The sequence below is a fragment of the Polypterus senegalus genome, chromosome 15 (genome assembly GCF_016835505.1).
Source record: "Polypterus senegalus isolate Bchr_013 chromosome 15, ASM1683550v1, whole genome shotgun sequence".
NCBI classification, from domain to species: domain Eukaryota; kingdom Metazoa; phylum Chordata; class Cladistia; order Polypteriformes; family Polypteridae; genus Polypterus; species Polypterus senegalus.
The window spans coordinates 265491-281956 of record NC_053168.1 but is presented as its reverse complement, the minus strand read 5'-3'; the positions used below and the strand labels follow the sequence as shown (position 1 = coordinate 281956).

Genomic DNA, 16466 nt, shown 5'->3' with positions numbered 1-16466 from the left:
CAACATCAGACACACACGTCGTCTCACGCACACACCATCGCACACACACACACACACACACAGACATGCTGTCACACGCGCCGTCACGCACACACACAGACACACACACATGCTGTCACACACGCGCGCACACACCATCGCGCGCACACACACACACACAGACGTTACTCGTGTTGCTCCCCTCTGTCAGTTCCTGTCGTTTCTCTGCACAGCCCCCCGTACTGTAAATCCGCACTTCTTTTCCGTTTGTTTTCTGCTGGAGGGTCCGCACTGAACGACCGATAAACAAAGCCCACCTGACGCTGCTGCGCTCCTGCACATAAAGTCGCACCTTCAATTGTGTGTCTCTGCCGGGGGAGCACGCTTTAGGGTGGGACCGCTTTCCCGCTGCACATTTGCCCCCTTGCTGGCTTCACTTCTTCTACCCACTCTGGCACTAAAGTCAGTGCCATCGATGCCAGCGCTGGCTCGTTAAGTCGCGTCACAGTCTTTCTGCTGTCCCCGATCTACAGGGCGGCTCCTGACATTTGGTCTTCTGTAACTCTCTGAACGCGTCCCACCCGCCCGCTTTCCCGCATTCAGAATAACTACCTCCTCTACCGAAGTCTGCGAGGAATTCCTCGACTTTTTCCGTAACAAAAGTAAAGATGTGAATAATTCCACTGACATAAATCCATCATCTGTTCCTGTCTCTCCCTGTTCTCCCACTCCACCCAGCTCCTTCTCGAAGTTCCCACCAGTCAGTCACACCTGCTTTGTAAGATGAGGCTGACTGCTTGTGCCCCGGACCCCAGACCCAGACGCTCCTTCAGTCGTGCCCCCATGCCATAATGCCGACTGCTACATCAATAATAAACTCATCCCTCGTCACCCGCTGGCTCAGTACCGCTCACCGCTTCTCTAACCCCAGTGGTCTTGATGGCGACCATCTTAATAATTTCCGTCCTGTTTCCCACTCACCTTTCCTGTCAAACTCTTGAGCACGTCGCAGCGTGCCAGCTCGCCAACTACTTAACCTCTAGTAACTTGTGTGGTGCCAGGGCGCGGCACAGCTGTGAACTGCTCAGCTACGGGTACCAATGATGTGCTTATGGCAGCAGACTGTGGACGGACCAGCACGGTCATTCTGTCAGACGTCAGTGCGGCATTTGACACTCGGGTCAGACATGACGTTCTACTGCCCAGAACGATGGAGAACATGCCACTGGGTACCTCTGGCACTGCCCTCCAGTCCTGTCTGACTGATAGGCACGAGTCTGTTAGTCTCCTCAGGGCTCTGTCCTCGGCCATGTTATCCGTAGCTGTGGACTGGCCTGTCATTGTCACGCTGACGACACTTCAATGTTAGAAGTTGAACTTCATCAGAGCTTCTCAGCTCACAACCTGCCTGCGTGAAATGAAGAGCTGGATGGAGCAGAACTCTCGAAAACGAAACTGCAACAGAAGTGGAATTGGGACCAAAGCTCAACTTAATAAAACGAGCTCCTCGTCAGTCCATCTTGGCGGTGATCTGACCTGCCTCTGTGTGAAGAGTCTCGGTGTCACCTGTCATCTCTTACTGTCACCTCCGTCACGTATCCCGCGTTCGCTCCTTCCTCTCCTTTTCACTTGTCCCGTATTGATTGTTGTAACTCGCTGCTGGCAGGTGCCCCTCATAATCGCCCATCACAGCTCCAGCTTATTCAAAACTCGGCTGTAAGAGTCCTGACACGGAGCAGCAGCAGCGGGCACATCACGCCATCCTGCTCCGTCTTCAGTGGCTCCCCGTGTCTTACAGAATCGAATATCAAATCCTATCATCGAGCTCACGCCAAACTACATCAGTGACCTTCTTCTCGTCACGATGTGCCTGCCTGCCTGCCCACTAAGGTCCTCTGTTTCTGTGCCCACACTAATCTACACTCCATGCGTGCCAGCAGGGCCTTCAGCTGTATGGCGAGTGCCCAGACTCTGGAATGACCGCTCTACTTGACTTTATTCTTCTTCTCTCAGTGGTCCTCCATGTCAAGGCCCTCACGTCACCCGTGTGTGTGTGTGTGTGTGTGTGTGTGTGTGTGTACGAGACCATCAGTCCTGGTGTCTGTTAGGCTTTTCTCTGAATTCCCCCTCATAATCTTCTTTATTCATCTGGTTTGTACAATGCCATATACTGCACACCCTGCCTTGACGCTGGGAAAGGCGCTATATGAATAAAACGTTTTATCTCCTAAGTGGTCCTCCACCAAACATTTCACGTTAAACTCCACGATCCGACGCCATCACACGGTTTGCCAATCCCTGCGGGTCCTTCTGTTAGACTCTGTCCCCTCGCCCGTCACTGGAGCTCTAACGGGGTCCTCGTCTCGCCCGTCTGCAGCGGGAGTCAAACGCGGCCGTGAAGCTTCAGCCGGGGTCACGTGTGGTCATTGAGCCGCCGGCTCGGCCGCCGTAATCACACGCTGACCTTCAAAACGTTCACCAGCGCCACTTTATTTGAACCCAGGGGGTTTGCCGTGTGGTGGGTGCGGGCACAGACTCCCAACCTGCGCCTCATCCAATTGAATTTTAATTGGCCAAACGTGGAGCTTTACCCTCAGCTATCATTTCATTTGAATTTCTTGTCTTTGTGACGAAATGCCAAGTCCGCTTTTCAGACTTCTAACGCCTCTCGTTTGGTGCACGTCGTGCTCTTCCCACGTGTAAATGGCGTTCACTGGCGACCCCGACTTTAAACCAAGTCGACGTCTCCCTCTCTTTGACTTGATGGCGGCCCGGCCCTGTCCTGGAGGTGCTGACCCCAATGTCGCCATCTCCTGCTCTTCCTCCTCAACGGCCATCAAGTGATCTCCTGTTTCTAGAAGCGTCCGCTCTCCACGCACACACCGCCGTCCACACGTTTGCCGGTAGTTGAATTGAACGCAGTGGGTGATAAAGTCGACCCTCTACACAGCCCATAATATGTCTCTCTTCCTAACTGTGGCTTGTAACTGCACCTGCTCACTGTCCTGGGACCTGGCTCCTTCATGTGTGTCACTGCGGAGGGTCCCTGGGCACCGCCGGTTTGACTTTGTGGGGTCTTGAATGGGGCGCATCTCCTACACGGACGGCACGATTACCCGAGGGTGATCCAACTCACAGGAGCCTCATTGTTCACGCCCACCTAACACCTGGCGGCGGCAGACATTTCCAGAGGGAGGTCTGCCGGGGGGGTTGCCAACCGGGACCCCGAGCTGATCTGTCGTGTGGCAGGAGCGGCAATGCGCTGTCCCCGTGCCTGCTCCTCGACCCCCTAAAAGTGAATCTTTATCGCCGACCGTACAAACTGGCACGGAGCAGAACACACAGACCGCTAAAGTGATTTGAGGCTCCTCAGCACGGCCACTGGGCTGGACCGACTTCTGTAGCCCTCAATGCTTACGGCTACCACTGCGGCTGAAGGCATCTGGCAGGCTCTGTGCAAGTCCTCCATTACAAGACGGAGCGGCTGAACTCACGTCATTATTTAATGGGTTCTTCAAATCATCGGCCCATATGTGCAAACACGACTGCTAAATGTGCCGGCCACAAACCCTCCCTGCCGCTCACACCCTTCCTTCCGCCATTTGCTTTACCCGCAAGCCGATCTGCGACCCCGTGACCTTCCTGCCGCGCGCTGACGTCACTCGCGCGCTGCGTCGCCGAATGGTTGGGCGGGACTTCCGGCTCACTTGTCAGGGAGACTTCCGCCGAATGTGCGTCGTTTACTTCCTGCTCTGTGGGGCAGAGTCGAGCCAAACCGTGTTGGTGCGGCTGTGAGGAAGCGCACGGCCGAGGATGGCGGTTCTGCTCTGGCGATTCGCATCCCGCGTTAAGAACGCCTGCTGCCGATGAAGAGGTGACGAGTCGATGAAGCTTCAGCAGAGCGGGAGCAGCGCGGCCGCCAGTAAGTGCCGGGCAGGGGAGGCGCGTGTGGTCTACAAAGAGCGGGAGTGGAGTGGAGTGGAGTGGAGTGGAGTGGAGAGGAGAGGAGAGGAGAGGAGAGGCCGAGGCCGCGGCCGCGGCCGGCCGGTTAGTCAATGAACGGAGGACGAGCGCAGGGGGTGGAAGAGGAGAGATTCCTTTCGCTTTCAGTTTCCGCGGACGGACGGCTGTGCGGTTTGTTTTGGAGCTTTGGGGAACCCGAATGACCCGCGGTGTCGGTGAGACGCCGCTGCTCTGCAGTACGAGGACGGTGAGAGGCCGCGAGCTTTAAGGTTTTACCCGACATCTCGCTCTTTAGTGGCGCGGCGTCTTTTCAGTCGGTCGAGCACCGGCCCGGGTCCCCCAGCCCCCGCCCCGTGGTCAGTTTTTAATGGGCTTCGCCGGCTCAGTCCCGAGGAGTGTCGGTTTTCGTCGCAGTTCATTGGCCTCGCTACAGCAGGTGGCCTATCCTGGTGTCGGTGCTTTGGTGTCCGTCCCGAGAAAACAAAAGCAGGTTTGCGAATTGTGTGTGTGCGGTTTTCAAATATGCCGAGCAATTCCTGATGTCACGCTGACCGCCTGGCTTTAATTGTAAGAGTTTCGTCCTGATCGAGGTGACCGCTTTAAACCTTTCGAGGGCTGTTAAACTTTTATGAACTAGCGAACTGGGGCACTGCCAGCCCAATCAAAGGAATCCGCGTGACCCACAGTGTCTGCAGTGCACCATCTATTGGAAAATATCGGGTGATGCAAGACATTTGTCATTTCAACAGATGGCACTTACAGTAATAAACAAACCGGGTAGCTGCCCTGCCGGTCTGTCTGAGTGCGGGTGGTCCCCTCGCCCACCCGAGGGCATCGCCCCAAGGGGTTCATTGTGCCTTGTATGTACTAAGAACACACACAGCAGTTTTCAGTCTAACAGGTGACCTGTGCAGCTGGCACAGAAGCCTTAAAAAGGACAGATCGAGAAACTGGTAACCCCACTGGCGCCCACTGGCCGATGGCCTTACTGTGCCCATTTCTTATTCCCTTGGCTCTTTTGTGGCTGCAGATCAGTGACTGGGCTTGACTGAGATTTGTGCCCCCTCTTTCTTTGTCTCCTTTATTACATTATAGCCCCAGGCCTGTGCCATTTGCTGACTTCCGCTTAGTGCCCTCTGTTACATGTGGCACTTTCTTGGCACATTGCACAGTACATTCCAACAGCTGGTACCTCACAAACCGTAGCTCTGCTGTTGAGGATTTGGTAGGAAGCGGCACGGTGTTGAAACGTTTATGCTGGGGACGTGCGAGTGCTGAATGCACAGAAGTTGGCATATTACACGCCGGGGGGGCACGTCGGGGGGGTCTGACGCCTCAGGATAAAAAGAAGGGGACAGGAAAGGTGAATGAGCCGCAGATGAGCAAAGAGAGCGTTTTCTGTTCGTCCCCGAGTGCACAAAACGAAGACCACGAGAAGGTAAAGTGACTGGCAGCCTCACCCTGTGACCAGACAGTGACGCGCTGAGGTGACAGGATTTGTGGGACTGGCTGCCGTGTATAGCGCCTTTCCGTGGTTAGATGGCATTTGTGGCTTGGCAGGTGACTGACGTGCTGAGGGTCACACACATTGGCGGGGCTCTGCCTGCCTGCCTGCCTGCCAGGTTCTCTTTCATAGCAGTGGCCTTGCCCTGTCTGCCCGCCGTCTCATCCTGCGTGGGGTTTGTTTGGTTGGCGCGTTTCCTTCTCCGTGGCTCCTGCGTATTTCATTCGTCTTCCTATGCACCTTGTAAGCCGCCATCCGTGTGGCGGCCGGTGAGCTACACACGTGCCCTCCTGGCGTCCCTGCTGCCAAGTCAAGTCACGGCAGCACAGTTTGAATTGCCTCAGGGTGGCGCTGTGGGGTTGTTGTGACGAGGACGGAGTAGAGCAGAAAGTCCAGAGGAGAAGTCAACTGTCAGCGGCCCACTTCTGTGGAAGCCCCCATAAACCGGGCGTGTGACGTGTCTTTTACTTTGTCCTTGGCGCCTGTCATCGTACCTCTGTCATCGTACCTCTGCAGCACCTGCCTGCCCTTGATAAACAGGTGACGGGTGGCCTCGCAGTTGAAGGCAAGGGGCTGACATGCGGCAGAGTGGCACTGCCGTGGCACCTCCAGGGTATAGCACAGACACGAGGGCTGATGCTGTCATTAATGCCGCTCCCGTGGTCACGCCCGCCTTTCTTTCCCGAGACAGCGAGTGCCCCGCCATGACGGCCCGCCGGCGGACGTGCTGTGACCTTCCTTTCTCTGCTTTGTCCTTTGACCTCCGCAGTCATGGAGTTTCTATCGATAGACGATGACATCTGCATCCTGAAGCACGAGACGGCCGATGGCCTGCTGGAGCCGCTGAAGGAGAGCCCGGTGTCCCGCGGCTCGGGGGACGAGTCCATCGCATCCCACTTTGCACTGGTGACGGCCTACGAGGACATCAAGAAGCGTCTCCAGGCGGCGGAGAAAGAAAACGCGGGCTTGAAAAGGCGGATAAGGCAGCTGGAGCAGCAGGTAAGGCAGCCAGGCTGGCACTGCCCCCAGGCCAGACTCGGCCCCGCACGTTGTCACCGTCACTCCGGGCTATTTGGCTGACGCCTTTACGCGAGGTGACATGTGACGGGCAGCGACAGGTAGAGTGGCCTGCCGGGAGGTTTGATGCCACCGCCTCGTGTCCGTGTCGGATTGCTGACTTCTGATTTGCCCGTTTCCCTTTACCCGCCAGGTAATCCTCTCGGATCAGGCCGCCTCCGAAGGACCCGCGTATGTCAACAAGGCCTTCCGGGCCTTCCAGGGAATCTACGTCGAGAAAGCCGACCTCGAAGTGGAGCTGGAGAAGGTGGTGAGCAGTGGGTACAGAGCGGGGTGGAGGGCACCAACTAGGGCCACCCACACTGGCATTGGGTTCAAGAGCTAGACGGGCATCGTGGTGAATGTGCAGGGTGAGCCAAAGTGAAGTACCCCCTTTGGCGAGGTGGGCAGGGGTCCTTTGACAGGCGACCCCTTGTCGTATTCAGTCGGCCACACGCCTCGGTCTGATGGGCACCGTGCTCTCGCCGTCGAAGCGTTCTTCAAAAACAACGAATCCATCGTCACCTGACGGTGACGTCCCGAATCGGAAAACCTTTCTAAATTTAGACAGACGGGTACAACGACCAAGAGGGGTTCTCCAGGCCGTCCTCGTACCAACCAACGGCCGAGTGCCTGAAGCCGTCCTGCTGTAAGGGCATCCATTCTGCAGTCTGCTGGACGTTCAGCACGCGTCTGCCTCGGGCCTTTGCTTTTTCATGAGGACCTTCATTTCCATCCATCCAAAATGGCGGCAGTGCAGGAAGCGCCAACATTCATCGAAATGCCATCATTGTCATGTGACGTCACACTCGAATGGTTGTGTAAGTAAGCAAAACGTTGGCTACTGGGCTGAAAGCGACCCTCGTGACCTTCATCAGAGACCCCCACACGGTTTGGGAATGCTAGGAGACGCCTGGAGCGGTAGCTCATATGGACGGCGTGCTCATCTCCCTGCTTGGCCACGTCGGGTGGTCTCGCTAAACACACCCACCTCAACACCTTGAAGGACTCTACTCGCGAGTCTCGCTAATGATGCCCAGTCATTTGTAAACCACTCGTTCGCTTTGTGTGCCCCCTCTGGTGTCGACATGTGATTGAACGTTTGAGATGTGGCGCCACTTGTTTTTGTGTACCCTCAGACCTCTGCATTTGGCCAAATGGTCGAGCGCCCCCCCCCGATTACTGTGCAGATAAGGCTGGCAAAGGACCCTCAAAACCAGCCGTTTAGTCTCCCTCTGGATGCCCACCTTCTCTCAAAGGGGGCACACGAGCAGTGTGTGTGCTTTTGTTTGTTCAGATTTATGTGGGGGGACGCCGCCCCTGAATTGATGAATTTGTTTGTGTCTCCTTGTGAAAGATGAAGGAGAAGCTGGCGCTGGAGCAGAGCCTGACGGAGCAGCTGCAGGTGAAGGAAGTGGAGCTGCTGCAGCTGCGCTCGGAGGTGGACACTCACCAAGGTACGGCCATTGTGTCGTTTGGGGTACCGGTGCCCTGGCCACGCATTTTACACAGATCTGCGACCATCCTTCAATGTCACATGACCAGGGCAGAATCGTCCACGCCAGGTGACGCCACAGGACAGCCCTATTTACGCCAAGTATAGCAGCTGCACGGATGCCCATGCCAAATCCTGAGAGTCTGAAGCCCACTCGGGTGGTCTCTTAGCCTTTCTTGCTCTAGTGACGTGCATGTGGTCACTCGGAGCCGCGCCCTGTGCCCCCCAGGGTTTACCTGAAGTGAGATGAAGCAGTTGTGGACGGGTCTGTGGCGGTGCGGCTCGGCTCCCTTGAACCCGACTGGTCATAACTGGCTGAGCCGGCGGATGAGGAGACTGGCCCCGGGCAAAACACAGAATGCCACGAGTGCAGGGGCGTCATCCACAGTAAATCTAAAACAAAGGGGCCAGTGGAGAGTAGGACGTGGTGCCAACAGTCATTGGAGCGTAACGTTCATTTCACTGCGGGATGATCCCAGCCCACCTCTTCCTTCCCAGGGCTCACCCGTTCAGTAACGTCTTTGTCACCCGAGCCCCGTCACAGCCGCCCACGTGGCTCTGTCCAGACCGAGTGACCAGGGGCCGCGCCCACGGCACTCGGTTATTCAGTGGGGCTGACCGGCCCCTGGAACGCCGCTCCTTGGTGAGGCCCAAGCTGGCACAGGGCTCCTCTCCCGGGTCTTCCGGTTTCCTTCTCCCCTCCCCCCGCTGACCTCTGCTCTCTGATTGGGCGCAGGTGTGAGGGGCCACTCCCTCCGTGGCAGCATGCAGGCTCCTGATTGGCCCACGTGTGAAGTGCACCCACTTGAAGCCTGCACAGACCACCCGTCACGAGGTCCCCAAAGACCCGCGCACCTGCAGCCTATCCCACCACACACGGGCACTGGTCTTTAATCTGTGGGTCTTCTGTGGTGGCCATTTGGACCACCAGTTGTGGACCCCCGTCGGGTGTCTTCCCATTTGAATGATTGCTGGTGATGAATTGATGGGAACTCGTCTCCCCAAGGGGCCTTCAGGAAATTAGGGTGGTCTTCCAAATAAATGGCTATTTGAAGATGGCTCTGTGTTGGCCGTACGAGTGTGGTGGATGACCGATGCCATCAGGGTGACGCCGCCCCCTCTCTGAACGTGTGCTTGTCTTGCAGTGATGACCAAGCTGAGTGTGGCGCCGGACCCCGAAGTGAGCAGCGAGGTGAAGGTCCACGCCCTGGAGCAGCAGCTCGACATTCTCCGAGCAGAGTGCAGCCGACTCCGGCAGAAAGCCGAGGTGAGTGGGTGCGTTCACTGAAGGTGCCCAGAGCAGGGCGGGCATTGTGAGTGGGGTGACATTAAAGTGGAGCCGAGTACTGTCGGGTTAAAGTGTTGTCTAACCAGAGGTGCCAGGGCTGTCATGGGCAGGTGCCATCGGGCTAACTCCCCTTTACACGCTGGACGCGTCAGTCTGAGAGACGCCGGACAGTCGGCCACCTTGTTCTTGTTTCATGCCCACAGGTGTAGCCTCTGCTTTGCTGACGTTTCTGAGTTGCCATATCGTGCCATTGAGATGCCCGTGCTCTTCTATTGTCGATGCCCACTTACATGTCACTGGAGGCCCTTTAGTGACCGTCGTTTTGCTGCTGGACGTTTGTGTTTCAGCCCACTGCTGCCCACCAGAAAGCAAGTCCATTACAATAGTAAAGAGAATGAAAAGGAGGGCGGTGGGCACCAGTGTGATGGAGGGCTGCGCTTGGGGTGTGGGGGGGGTCAGAGGTCTCCGACTCGGGCTAAAAGTTTAGTGAAGAAGGCTTTGAAGGGCGCTCTGTGGGGGTCTTGTTTGAAAATGGAGAGTCTGTCGCCCGCTCAGAGCAGCAGCTCACTGTGGCTTTAAGGAGATGCCAGGCCCTCGTTGGCTGAAGGTTTCATGGCCAAAGGATGTCAGTCACATCACGTCACATGTAGGCCAAGGGCTCGAGCCATTTAAAGACGAGCAGGGCATCGCACCCCGTGGCTTGTTGAGTGTGCAGGGCAACGCGTCTGGCACTGAACTCCGGGTGATGCTGATAAATGCAGGCCCTCGAGCTGCTACTCCCTCTGTGCCCACTAGGTGGTGCCCAACTCCACACAAAAGGCCTGCATGACGCTGCCTCCTCCTCCTCCTCCTCGTTTTGAGCAGATGTGACTTTCTTCTTTGATGTTTCTGGTTGTTCGGCGGTGCTGTCGTGTGCCCTCAACTCACAACGTGTGACTGGCACAGCCCGCAGCACTGAATATGGACCCAGTGCTAGAAGACCAGTCCTGACTGAGTACACAGCATGTTAGGAGCACCTTGGGGCCAGATGCAATGGGGGTGTGGCAGTGCCAAGCAGACAAACTGGCAGTCGTGACTGGCCTGTAGTGCCCGCTGCCTGCATGAGGACCGGTCCATCAGGTGTCACTGCAAGTGTTGCTCTCTTGCGCAATGCATTCTGGGTCGGTTGACTTTTTAAAGTGTGATAAAGTGCCGAATGCCCGCCCTGGTAGTGCCGCAAAGCAGGGCAGCATTTTAAATCAAGCCTGGCGCTGCTTGTGCCCCACCTTTTCCAGGAGGGGCTTCTCAGGCCTTGGCTTTTCCTTTACAGCCTGTGCTGCAACCGAAGCCAGTGAGGACACGGGGGTCTCCGTGGCATCCACTTGGCCGGTCAGCTGTTGGGCACTTTGCCCCTCATGATTTGGTTTTTGATTAAGAGGTTAAAGAAGCCGTTGAACGTGACGGCACAGACAGACGGGGTCTGAAGGTGCCCTTTGTGCCACCTTTCCTTGGCGAGGACAGACATGCCAGCTGGAGGAGCCTCTTCATTCTCGGCGTCCCTTTGCATTTCCTTTGGGTGCCCCCTGGATGGCATCTGGCCAATGTGGTGAAGCTGCTGTAAGGTGCCTGGTCCTGCTCTGAGGACTCGGGCACAGGGCGGGCAGGCAGGCAGGCAGGCCTTTTTGTCTCCGTCTCCGCTGGCAGATTTCGGCAGCGCTCCCTGGAGACCCCCGAGTTGACGCTGGGCCCTTTAAGGCTCTTTGTCATGAAGTGTTGATTTCTTCGCTCGTTAACCGATTTACAAATGCAGCTCGAGGTGCTTATGAATGCAGCGTGAAAAGCAGCACATGGCGGCTGAATTTGTTACTTTACATAACCTGCGTGCCGCCACGGGTGGCACAGCCCTGCCCGGGTGCCGCTGAGCTCCTGCCGAGCTGTCGGAGGTTGGTGAGGGGGCGGCAGGCAGCTAGGTGACCTAAATTGATCGGCCCGGCAGGGAGTTTAAAGTCGAGACCCCCCACGGCCCCCTGCCATCTTATCGGACGTGCTGGCATCAAGAGGCCATGAAGTTGTGTCTGTAGGGCAGGTGTCTGTGTCAGCAGGGCCATCACTGGCAGCGCCAGTCACTTGGCACTGTGCCCAGTGAAAGGGTCTGCAGTTTGAGAGCTGCCGTACAGTCCATTTATTACATCGTGACCAGGCATGTGATGGGCATCAGTACTGGCATCATTACCACCCTGACTTGGGGCTCCACTGTTTGGGTATTTCGCCACAGAAACCCAGCACTGTGAGAAGGGCTTGACTGGGTGGCATCTAAGTATGGCATGGGCACAAAGAGGCTGTTTAATGGCTGTGGCAGGAGCTGGTGGCATAACTGAAGATGGGCAGCATGGCACGAAAGATCCAGCCTGCTGCTGAAGGTCTTTGCCCTGCATTCACAGGTGCCAGCGGCAGCAGCCCAGACACACGGCCCACGGTGTGGGATAGTCGGACGAGGGTTGCTCAACGTGAGCACCAGGCCTTTCAAAATGGGCACAGACTGCCCAGCTAATTCATGTCCTTGTGGCATTGCCAGGGTTTCTTGTGTGCCATTCCAGACTGACCCTCATTCAGCAATCGGGATTGGGCAATCGTGCCTTTTCAGAGTGGTTTGCATTTGTCTGCATCTTGTTGACCTCCAGCACCCACCCTTACACCAAGCACAGGGCGGGCACTCACCCCGGATGGCATGCGCTTCTTTTTTTTTTTTTTCTTTGGGCTCACTTGGCACACAGCCTGCTTGGATGTCCTTTGACTGAAGTTTGAGATTAGTGTATGCCCGCAGTCATGCCTGGCCCAGTGCCTCACATCATATTTAAGTGAAGGGGCACAGGGGTGAGGTGAGCACTCTGATGCCAGTCTGTCTTCCCGCCTCTGTCCCTTATTGATGAGCGGGTCATATCTGAGGTAGGCATCGCTGTCCACACGGTGAGCCCATCCAGCTCTGGAGGGAACTTCGTGGTCACAAAGTGGGCTCACAAGCAGTAATGTTGGCACCATTGGACTGGCATTACTTGGCTGGGGAGCTCCAACATTCTTGTGTTAAGTCTGACCAATGAAAGAGACGGGCACATAGCTGATGAGGTGCAGTCCAACTGGCCACCCCGAGACTGCAGTGCCCCCTGCTCCAGCCACATACCCATACGCCAACAGTAGACATTCAGGTTTGTGGGAGGTGCCATCCCGTGCACATGCTTGCTTTTGATGAAGCTGTGAAGGATGACTGGCATTGCCCTTTTTATCTCGTTGCCGTCGGCTGCCATAGTTCAAAGCGCCTCGAGTTGCCCCCCGTTTCTTCTGCTCAAGCAGGCTTTGTCTCAAGTGACCGATGCCGGGTGCCCAGCTGGTATCCATTAAAAAATAAGAAGAGCACACTGGCAAGAGATGCCCTGCACAGGTGCAAGAGGGAGGTGGGTGGTTAGATGCCATATCATAGCAGGGCACTTTGCATTTGCCAGGGATTTCTGCTGTAGTGAGAGGACGCAGCACCTCCGGGCTGCTAGGTGGCAGCACTTGATCACCAGATGGGCAGAGTTTGCCTGTTGTATGGCAGATTGTTGGACGACTGGTGACTCAGGGTCCCTAGGGGGCATTGTAGCCTGGGGTGCTATGCTTCTGTCCCTGTGCTCCTCCCTCTCTGGTGCCCGTGTTGCAGCTCTTTGTTATCCTCGCATCCACCAGTGAGGCTGGCCATGCCCCTGTGCCCGTTCCTGGTCACTGGTGTGAAATGCCCTGCCACAGGTATAAATGGGCACCTGTGTGATGCAAGGACTGGGGCCAGTAAAATGCCAGTCCACAATCGAATGATGGCCACACCTTACCCAAGACACTCCCCTGACATCATGCCAAGCTCCGTCTGTTTTAGCATCGCTGGGAAAAGAGAACCCAAATAAGTAAGGGTGACGCGACCCCTGGGCACAGGGAGATGGCACAGAGCTCACGTCAGCACCTAAGCACAGAATGACGTGCCAGGAGTGCTGGCGGCTTTGTTGAGAACTGGTGGGGGCAATGAGCCTTAATGGCATCCTGTGCCCACTAAAAGAAGGGGCGCTGCCCAGGCACATTGTGGGCTCTCCTCTGGCCTCATCTCTTATTGTTGTTGTTCTCCTCCTCAGGTAATCCATGGAAGTGACGAGAAGCCCGAGGGCACCGTGGAGGACGCTGGGTATGTTGACCGCCACCTGCGTTAAATTTATGATCGTCTGGCCAAGCTCGCTGGATGCCACGTCTCGGGTGTAGATGTTTGAGGTAGGCACTGAGGTTCAGTCTGCCCACCTTGACTCAGCAGTCTGCCATCTGCTGAATGGCACTAATATTCATTCAGGACATGCCTGCCCACTGGCACAAGGCAGGGTTCAGTCTCACACGAGTGGTGGGCACACTGGCAGATGTGGTATCGCAGGACCCACTAGCAACGTGATGCCAAGAGTCAAGTGTACCCTGGGGACATTGGTATGGCCCTGGTACAGCTTGTTCAGCTTCAGTCGTTCGTGGATGTTGTGTTTTGGGGTGCCCCGTGCTCATCCCTCGCTGCCCGAGTGGCTGCATGTTGTGCTTGGTGCCTGTCTGGAAGGACTTCAGAGCTGGCATAGGTGGGTACCAGTAAGTGATGCCATTGCGGAGCTTACCAGCTTTCACACGGGCTCTTTTGTCTGTGATTTGTTGAGTGAACTGGGAGGGCAGCAGATGGTGACCCCTGTCCACCAAGGCCAGTTTGACATTCTAAAGCCAGCTGGCATCCTGGCTTTGAGGACTTTTTAAAGGGTTGTAGTGGTGGCACGGGCACACCGGGTTCAGGGCCTAACCTGTTCACTGAACAGGCATCACAAGTTTGATGAGTGGGCAGCCCACCTGGGCACAGTGGCTGCTACAGCAGTGGCATCGCTGGTCTTTAATTCTACCTGAGCCCCCGGATGCCCACAGGTACTCACTCCAAGAGAAAAGCTGGAGGGCAAGGGACACACAGTTGGCACAAAATGTAGGGGCAGAATTGACAGCTGGCCTGAAGAGTCCTTCAGCTTATGTGGGCACGAGATGAGAGGGCAGTGGCACCTCCTGGGTTTTTGGTGGTTTTACCCCTCAGTTTAAGGTCAGCAGCCCAGCTGAACCCGTTTAGTCCTGGGCAGTGGCAGTGAATGGTGATGGCCACTAGATGGCACTGTGGCATTTACTGAGTGCCCACAGCGCTGCCCAGTTTTTTCTTTTCCTCCTCCACTGCTATGAATGTTTGGCGTGCCCGGCTGGCCTGTCCTGTGTCACTGACACTTTTGTTTGCCTCTTTCAGGATGGCATCACTGCTACAGGCCTACCGGGACCTCCGGAGCGAGATGGCACACTTGTGTGCCGTGACCGGGCAGCAGTCAGCCGTGGTGAGGAAGCTGAGGGGCGAGGGGCACGGAGTGGACAGCAGCAGAGGTGAGTGGGGGTGGGTTGAAGCCTGTATGCCCATTGAGCTTGTAGTTTCTGTGCTGGTTGGCTCTGCACCCAGAGGTGCCACCGTCCTGCCACTCTGGGGCTTTGTCACGGGGTCACGATGCCCGTGTTACTTTCACACTTTGAAGCCGTGACCTTCCATTTTCTAGCGTTCAATCTGCCAAAGGGCACGCCAGGCCGTGTTGACTGGTGCCCACTTTACCCGGCTGATGCCAATGCATGTCCTAAATCAGCTGAGGTGTCCTCTGTCACCTCACTGGTCCCCTTCTGTCAAGTGTCCCTGCTTATTGATGATGAAGAGGCAGCCCTGACCTCGTCATGTGTCATCTCTTGTCCCCAGATTGTTGTGCCACCGTGTGCTGCCATCTTTCTGAGTTGCCCCCCCTTGTATGCCCGTCATCCACAGCCTTTAATCACCTTGTCTGTGTCATAAAGCCCCCTCCCCCACCTGCTCTGGTGACCCCATCAGCTCCCATCCAGCCAATTAGACGGGTAGAAAATGGAAGGATGGGCGACCCTCATCTTAGTGTCACCTGCTCAGGGGCCCACTGACTTTGTGGCACTAGCGGTGGGCTTAGGGGACCCGATGGGATGAGTCTGCCAGCTGGTGACAAGGAGGGTGGGCACAGCTGTCCCTGGCATGTGCCCATAGCTTCAGTCCTGGCCAGTTGTTTATTTTACATCATGTGGGCATCGATCGGATGGCACCATGTGGAAGCTGCCCAGGAGGGTCCTTAAGACATCAGGCCCGGGCAGTGGACCCCCTAATGGAGGAGAAGTCTCAAGGTCAGGTGGCATTGGTTCTGTAGGGGGAGGCGATACGCTGAAGTCTGCTGCCTGGCAGGACTCTGTGCTTGGCCCCAAATGTCTGTGGCGAGTGCCTGGTTGGATGTGTCGGTCGATTGCCCTCCGCGCCCGTGGTGGAGGGTCCCGTCACTTCTGTGCATGAGTGGGGAACGAGTTTGGATGGCTGGCTTTGTGTGTGGTGTGGTCTGCCAGGCTGGTGCCATCCTCCTCTTCCTCAGTAAGTTTTCTTCTCCCCCCCCTCAGCCTACTCGTTTCCTGTCCAGTGCCTCGACGACGCCGAAGGGGATGGCAGGCGACTCACGACGGCCGCATTGAGACCCCTGGGCTCCTCCTTTGAGCCGCTGGCCCAGTCCGTCTGGGCCCACCGAAGGTTAAGTCCAGTGGGCAGCCCCAGTGCCCAGGAGCTCCAGCCGTATGGCAGAGACGCTTTAGAGGAGAGACCACCGAGGCCCAGCGACGTGCGCTTCTGGGAGGACAAGAGGGGTCTCGCACCACGGTGTGACCACACCACGTACCCGCAGGACCCCTTCTGAAGGACGCCATTGTGTTTCCAGCTCTGGGCGGACCCCCAAGGGCACCGACTCGTCGTGCTTGAGATGCCCGTTCCCGAGGGACATTCCAGGGGCCCCCACTTGGTGACTTTCCTCCTTTTCTTCTTTTGCAGGATATAAAATTAGAGAAAGAACAAACGTGGTGGGCTCTGTTTGGGGAAAGGGGGGGGTCCTTGAGCTGATGGGCACCTCCCATGTGACAGTGACGATGCCCGTCTGCACCGAGGTGACAGCTGCAGCAAAGGGCGTCCTGCACAAGGAGGAGGAAAAAGAAGCGCGAGGTGCGAAGCAGCAACACGCTGGTGGGCCGCCTTCAGCCTGCGGGTGCCAAACCACAACGACAGAGACAGCATTGGCGAGGAGGGGAGCACA

General features: G+C 56.5%; 1 protein-coding gene across 2 annotated transcripts; it reads left to right on the top strand.

Moving 5' to 3' along the window:
* The first annotated feature begins 3707 nt into the window (after positions 1-3707).
* azi2 (5-azacytidine induced 2) lies at positions 3708-16232 on the top strand. Of its 2 annotated transcripts, none has more exons than XM_039736373.1 (8): positions 3708-3901; positions 6216-6445; positions 6657-6773; positions 7860-7959; positions 9143-9264; positions 13419-13468; positions 14588-14718; positions 15787-16232. In XM_039736373.1, the coding sequence occupies exons 1-8, from the start codon at positions 3865-3867 to the stop codon at positions 16074-16076; spliced, it is 1077 nt and encodes a 358-aa protein (XP_039592307.1). In that variant the 5' UTR covers positions 3708-3864; the 3' UTR covers positions 16077-16232. The 2 variants fall into 2 exon arrangements, with proteins under 2 accessions (XP_039592307.1, XP_039592308.1); XM_039736374.1 differs by lacking the exon at positions 3708-3901 and adding an exon at positions 3997-4189.
* Positions 16233-16466: the final 234 nt, after the last annotated feature.

Bases quoted from the DNA above. Each gene is read 5' to 3' on its own strand.
- azi2 (XM_039736373.1), top strand. From the start codon at position 3,865: ATGAAGCTTCAGCAGAGCGGGAGCAGCGCGGCCGCCA. The intron at 3,902-6,215 runs GTAAGTGCCGGG...TGACCTCCGCAG, and splicing joins CGGGAGCAGCGCGGCCGCCA to TCATGGAGTTTCTATCGATA. The intron at 9,265-13,418 runs GTGAGTGGGTGC...TCTCCTCCTCAG, and splicing joins GACTCCGGCAGAAAGCCGAG to GTAATCCATGGAAGTGACGA.